The 7228-nt window shown below is 39.1% G+C and overlaps 1 protein-coding gene across 1 annotated transcript in view; it reads left to right on the top strand.

The window, feature by feature from the left end:
• The window catches only part of LOC101850985 (leucine-rich repeats and immunoglobulin-like domains protein 2), a gene marked incomplete in the record, with an annotated part of 59983 nt that overhangs the window by 17330 nt on the left and 35425 nt on the right, over positions 1–7228 (top strand). The window contains 5 exon segments of the mRNA XM_013087068.2: positions 1138–1275; positions 1613–1756; positions 2322–2465; positions 3023–3094; positions 3664–3735. Coding sequence (XP_012942522.1) covers positions 1138–1275; positions 1613–1756; positions 2322–2465; positions 3023–3094; positions 3664–3735 — 570 coding nt within the window.

Raw genomic sequence — 7228 nt, 5'->3', positions numbered from 1 at the left:
GTCTCTCTCTCTCTCTCTCTCTCTCTCTCTCTCTCTCTCTCTCTCATAACCCCTCCCCTCCCCCCACCTGTTTTCAGCTGATAACCATCTTTCTGTGTGCGGTTTCTTCCTGTAAGCATGTCCGGCATGTCATCTCACATCGTAGATATGATTCTCATCAAATATTGAACGTCAAATAGATTCAGAGGGGTGCAAAGAGGAGGGGCTAATTAAGACAAGGTTGTTCAAGATATCGAGCAAATTGAAAAGCTGGTTTTTGCTAATAATAAATTGTTCAGCTGGGCGAAACACGCCACTTGTTTGCTAGTGTCAAATAGATTCAGGCAGGCACAAATCTAAGAAGATAATTAAAGAGAGTTATTGAAGATATCTCGCAAATTATGAAACATGTCTTGCTAATAATAGATTGGTCAGCTGATTAAACATACAAAATGTGTACAAATAATATGCTGTGCATGCTTGTGAGAAGGGCAGAAAAAGGTACATGTGACGCAACGAATAGTTTTATGTTTGGAGAATATTTTTAGGAGTTTTTTTTTTTGGAGGGGCTGTTTCTTAAAAAAAAATTTTGAGTAGTAAGTAACACTTCCATATGTACAAATAGTGTCAAATTCTTACACTTTTGAAAATGATAAACAAGTGCAGAACTTAGTGTGGAATGATAAGAATTTGACAATAATATTATGGTGCTGTAACATCTTTTGTTAGAATCTTTTTAAAGGCAATCCAACAATCGGAATCGTTTGCGTGATCAGCGGTTGTGTTTGTGTCTTTTGAGTCGACTAAATTTGTAGCCAATAAAATGGCATTTCTGTAATGTAATCTAGTCTTTTATTCATTCATGTATGCTCTTTCACATAAAAAAAAAAATTTCTTCTCACTGTTATCATACTTGTCCTGAGTGCTATCTGTTTATCATGGTACAGATGTGTTTATGTTCTTTTTATTTGTGGTTGTTGGGTGTTTCTGAATGGAATGTTACATTTTTCTTCCATGTTACCTTTGGATGCTGTATTGCTTTTCCCCTTTGTGGAAGGGTCTTTTGTAGTATCAGCAAACTTTTCATTCATCCAGATGAAATGTTTTCCCGTCTGGAATCTTTATTAAGTACATGTATTTTGTTTCTTTGTCATGTAGAACTCAGAACCATGTGGTCAAGATTCCCTTGACTGCCATGTCGCGAATGCCAGAGCTGTTGACCCTTGACCTGAGTAACAACTACATCCTGAGCATTGAGAATGGAAGTTTTCATGTGGGCTCCAAGCTGACTCATCTGTAAGTTGTTGATGTTGTAGTTGTGGTTGGACTAGCCGTCATTAAATATTTGAAGGTTGTTTTTTTCCCTTACCCATTCCCACAAAACTGACGCCATTGAATAAGTCATTGAACCTATCAAAACTTGTATCTATCTTTTTGGTTTTCTTTTTAGCTCTAACGTGGTTTTGTTTGGTAGAGGGCTGTTTGTTCTTTCATTAATTTTCTCATACATTTTGGTATTTTATTAAGTAAAAAAGGTAAATTCAGCTTGATCGTTTTGTGGATTTGTACATTTTTGATACTTTGTATAGCTTCTACAGCTTTCAGACACATCTTTGCTCTTTGTTTTTTCTAGGAATATGAATGGCAATCAGATTGCTGCCCTGGACATAGGCTGTATGAGTAACTTGACCTTCCTGGAGACTCTCAAGATGAACAAGAACAAGGTGATGGAGTTGCCACAGGAAGTCTTTTCTGGCCTGAGCAGTCTGAAAACTCTGTGAGTACGCTGCTGTAACATGCGCTCATATACAGTGAAACTGTCTGGGCCTGACTTGTCTGGTTTTATACTGTGAACTAAAGAACATCTCATGCTGTTCTCAGAATGTAAAAAAACCCAACCAAAACAAAACAAAAACTATTTGAACGGTCTATTTTACTGATTATGATTTTATTGTTCTGAAATGTTCTATGTCGAATATATTATTTTTACCAGAAGTACGATGTGGAGAAAAAAAGTTCTGACAGATTCCTGAAAACTAGATAAAAAATGTAGTAAAAGATGATAAATTGATATTGGTGTGGGTTAGCTGGTTTCTTGACCGCATCAAGTGAGAACTAAGTTGATTTTTTTTTTGACCATGACTTAAAATATGTGTTATGTTTTCAAACTGTACTGTTCTAGTTTCATGCTTTGTAATCAGTTTTCACGTTAATGGACTATTGTTGATGTCAAAAGATGTATGTGGATCTTGTTGCATTGCCCTGGGATTGTGTATCCCTCTTGGCAATTGCTTGAGTTTTGATTCCTATGTAAAACGCTTGTTTTCCCTGTTTTCCCTCAGAGAGCTCATGCGCAACAAGATCAAGGTCATCAAGGGCTTGACGTTTCAAGGTCTCAAAGAGCTCCAAAGTCTGAAGCTAAAGAGAAACTCCATCTCTGTGCTCAAGGACGGGGCTTTCTGGGGGCTGTCAAACATTGTTAATTTGTGAGTATCGTTGGTGTAGTCTCATCTCGGATTAGTTTCACCATATGTCATTGGTAACAGAACAATGATTTATGGTGTAATGTGGGTGGTTGGCGGGTGCTTTGGTGTGGTTTGCTTCTTCTTTCCTATGAAACATCTATCGTCCTTATCTCCCCTTCTTCTTTTTTATGTTTGTTACTCTCTTGTAACACCTCTAATCTTTTGGCGCTCATATGACCTTATGCAGTTTCGAGCGCTGAAAAGCTCTTACTAAAACTAAAACTAATGGTGTAATGATATGGGTCTTTGCTTTTGTACATAAGATGTGGTTTGGAGAGAAGCATATAGAAGATATTCTGTTGGTTATCTTCGGGTTTTCTACTCAAGGATTTACTGTTTAGCTGAAGTTGGCCTTGCAGGCAAGTTGCGAGCATCCTGCCTCTTACTTCTAAAGTGTGTCAGTCCTGGGGCAAAACAAAACATTTGCAATCTTGTACCATCATGGGTGAAGCATGAAACAATAAAGATGTTGCAGGTTTGAGAGAATACCCAATCAATATATTGCTTTTTATCTCCAGGCACATGGATCATAATGACATCACCAACATCACCAAAGGATGGCTTTTTGGATTGAAAACATTGAAACACTTGTAAGTTTTCCTTTTTTTTGTGGTTTTTCTTATTAATTTTGCTTAGTTTTTTTAGTTCTTCAAATGTTTTCAATGACAAACATATACCGATAGTCCAGTTTTCCATATTTCTCGAATGCATGGGAAGCTGGAGGGTGCTTTGTTATTTCTTTTTTCTTGGTTTTATTGATCATACCTGCATCTTGTAGTAATGTAGCTGTCATTATCATTATGCTGATATATTATGTCAACATGATTCTGTCACTTTCATGGAGACTTGCTATATAGGCAACCCCAACAATACAACCCTCTATCCTAACCTGCCTGTAGCCTTGTTTCTGTCACTTTCATGGAGACTTGCCATATAGGCTACCCCAACAATGCAATCCTCTTTCCTAACCTGCCTGTAGCCTTGCTGTGCTTTCTCATAACATGACACATCTTCTATGCAGCTAAATGTACGTCTTGAATTTTATGCAAAGTTTGATACAAAAGCTTTGATAGCAAAATTTATTAGTTGGGGCAGTAAAACCATTACTCGTTTTTTGAAAGCTCTGTTGTGAGTCATGGTTGTTGTTGTCTGTCCTCAGGTCTCTAGGCCATAACAAAATTTCCAAAATTGAAGGGGATGCTTGGGAGCCCTGCAAACATTTGGAAAAATTGTGAGTACAGTTTGACAATAAACTTTTTTTTGCATTAACTCTCCCTGTGCCTTGCGCTTGTAAGTGAGGACTTTTATTTTTTCTGTTATTGACTTGTTTTTATAAAGTGACGCACAGAAGAGTTGAAAGGGGAGTTTTATGGAGTTAATGAATTTACAACAGTATGATGACACGTAAATAGCTTCTGTTGGCCAAGGTTGGTAAAGAGGCCAATAAAGAGAAATGGGAAAATTTATGATGTGTTCCACAATGTTGGTGTTGTTTTTTTGTTTTTTTTTTGGGGGGGGGGTTGGGATACTCTATCAGGGACAACAGGAGCTTATTATTGGCGCCGCCCCCAAACCCTAAAAACTTCACAAAAACAATACTGCAAAAACCAAAGGAAAGAAAGAAAGAACCCCCCCCCCCCCCCCCCCCCCCCCCCAACTTCCATTTCCTTCTTCTTTCCCCCTTTTTTCATACTCGTTGGATAATAGCACAGATCTCTGAGCAATGTTATACAATTGTTTTCTACTAATCGAACTCACTAAATGCGGTGCTGAAATTTCAAGTAGGGTCTGAGCATGCGGTCTTTCCAAAATATTTAATTTGGTCTTTTCTTAGTGCTTTTTCTCTCCGTCCAGTGTCTTTCCTGTGTGCTCAAGTCTTCTGCTTTCTGAATGAGCTTAACTAGCTATTGTAGTAAAACTTTGACTCTGCACACATTATGATAATGGGTGGTTGGAGGGTGCCACTGATAAATCCCACTGCTTTACTTTCCCATCGTTGTCCCTGTCAGTCTATGTGTCTTACTTATAACATTTTTCCCCCAGCATAAGTGGCCATCATTATGGATGTGCTTCTCTTTACTCAAACAAAAATTCGTATTTTTAATTGTTATGTTTCTTCTCAACAGGAAATTGGACTCAAATGAGCTGACGGAAATACCCCAGTTCCCGATACCTCTGAACATCACCGAGCTTAGCATGTAAGTAGGACTCTCTCTCTCTCTCTCTCTCTCTCTCTCTCTCTCTCTCTCTCTCTCTCTCTCTCGTGGTGGGGGATGAGAGCAAGAGAAGAAAAAAATGACATGTACAATAAATGTAGATTAAAAACAAAACAGGAACTGCTAGTGCCGCCACTTAACCACCTGTTAGGCTTATTTATCAATGTGTCCTTTCTGAACTTGACTATCCTCGTAATTTAATCTTATTTCAGGCAGTGGGTTGGTGCTTCCTTGTGAAATCTGAGAATGGTGGTGGGTTTTTTTTTGTTGGTTTATTTGTTTAGTTTTCCTGTTAAAAATAGACAAAATACGACCAGGGTGTGAATGGTTGTTGGGTTTTAGGTCGTTTTTGGGCAGCTTCTTGTCTGTCTGCTTTGCTTGCCAGCCGTTGCATTATGTTTACCCCCTAATACTGTTACCGTTTCTGCAGATCTTGGGTATTCTCCGGTCTGTTGATTTAAGTGGCAATCACATTTACATCAGTTCAAAAGGGGAGACTTGTGCGACAAAGCGGAAAAATCCACACAAAACTAATTCCCTGTCTTAATTAACATTGAAATAAGCTTTGGTTGTCCCTCATCCCTCAGGATTTTGTGCGACCAGGAGAAACTTGCTAAAGGAAGATTGATGAACGTCTCAATTTCAAAAGATTTTGATTCGTTTCTGCATGGCACTTGTATCTTTTCAAATGCAAATTCAATGGACGGTTGTTTATTAGATTCTTATTTTCTCGAACATTTATTTTTCTTGTACGCTGTAGCAGTTTCAGTGGCAGGCTAGCACACATTTCGCTTGCATAGACATGGACCTGCAAACCAACATTCCGACACACTCACACGCACGCGCGCACACACACACACACACACACACACACACACACACACACACACACACACACACACACACACACACACACAACTTTTGTACTATCGCACTTACACACACGCTCACGTACACACACTAGGACCTCCCACCCCACTTCCCCCTCTCTCTCTCACACACACGCTCACACACACGCTCGCACACACATACATACACACACACATATACGCACACACAAACAAGCAGGTATGCACCCCCCTTCCTCTACCACACACTCACACGCTTTCAGATACACGCTGCGCGCACACACAAAGAGAAATGAACCTGAAAAGTCTGCATTCCAGTAGATACATGTTTCAGTATTAATTTTTGAACAATTGTTTGTCTTGCTTTGTTTAGAGACGCGCAAGAAAAGAGTCGGGTGCATTAGAGGCTTATTTCTCGCTGTATTATTTTGTCAGCTGTTGAGACCACTCGCGTCTGGTTGTTTATAATTACAGAAGGGAAAAGGTTTGCTCATCCACAGACACACACTGACACCCGCACACATTCCCGTACTCTCTGACGCGCGTGCACACACACACACACACACACACACACACACAGAGAGAGAGAGAGAGAGAGAGAGAGACAGACAGAGAGAGAGACAGACAGAGAGAGAGAGAGAGACAGAGAGAGAGAGAGACAGAGAGAGACTCAAACGAACTCCAGGAAACGCCGAAGAATCTGACAGACACAAAAGAGTGTTTAAAAATACATTTAACAACATTTAGGCTCGTTAATTTAGCGAAGCAGATTGTCACTACAATGTATTGTCACCCTGGCATCAGGATTTGTCGAAAGAGCGCAGGTGAAATGAGATCGTATTGAATGTGTGCTTGAAGAGCTTAGTACTCGCTCTGTCTTCTCCTGTCGTGTCTTTAGACCACTTTTTCAATAGGTGCCATGGACGTCTTATCTCGAATTGCCATCTTATCTGCAGCCCATAGTTCAGTTCACAGATTCATCAAACGGGACATTGATTTTTAAGTCTTGATTAATTAATTAATTTATTCATTCATTTATTCAGGGTTTTTTTTTTAATTAAGGGGGGTAGGAGGTTGTTCTTATCATTTTGAAATTATTTTCTCACGTGGATGTAATGGTGCTGTTTGTCTTAATTAAGATTTTTTTTAAAAAAAATCACTTCAACATTCAGATAATTTTTCAAGTTTTTATCTTCTCGCTTTCCCACTTTCTTGTTCTTTATTTGCTCTTTAAAAAAGTGCCAAACTGTCAGTCCTGAAAGAGGCGGGAAACACATTGTTGTACGTAAAGCAAAATCAAACAGACGGTGGAGTTCTCTTCATTTGAAACCGCCTACTTTTCCAGCTTGGTGTATACATGAAGTAATAAAAATCTGGGAGGTTTGAGTGACTCGATCTTTACTAATTTGCTGCCTTTGTATATTTATTTGATTGGTAAGTTACTGTTAATCGTGAGTTTAAAAAAAAATAGTTGTGTTTCTTGTTGAATTGTCTTTTCTTTTCTTCTTTGGTGCACCTCCTTTGTGGCGCATTTAGAATGTTCAAAACGATTGTCCTTCTAGGTTCTGGCGGTAACTGGCTGAAGGGCAGTTTGCTCTGTCTGTCTGTCTGTCTGTCTGTCTGTCTGTCTGTCTGTCTGTCTGTCTGTCTGTCTGTCTGT

The sequence above is a fragment of the Aplysia californica genome, unplaced genomic scaffold, assembly GCF_000002075.1.
Source record: "Aplysia californica isolate F4 #8 unplaced genomic scaffold, AplCal3.0 scaffold00540, whole genome shotgun sequence".
NCBI lineage: Eukaryota > Metazoa > Mollusca > Gastropoda > Aplysiida > Aplysiidae > Aplysia > Aplysia californica.
The sequence above is the reverse complement of the archived record's forward strand: the minus strand, read 5'-3'. Positions and strand labels throughout refer to the sequence as shown.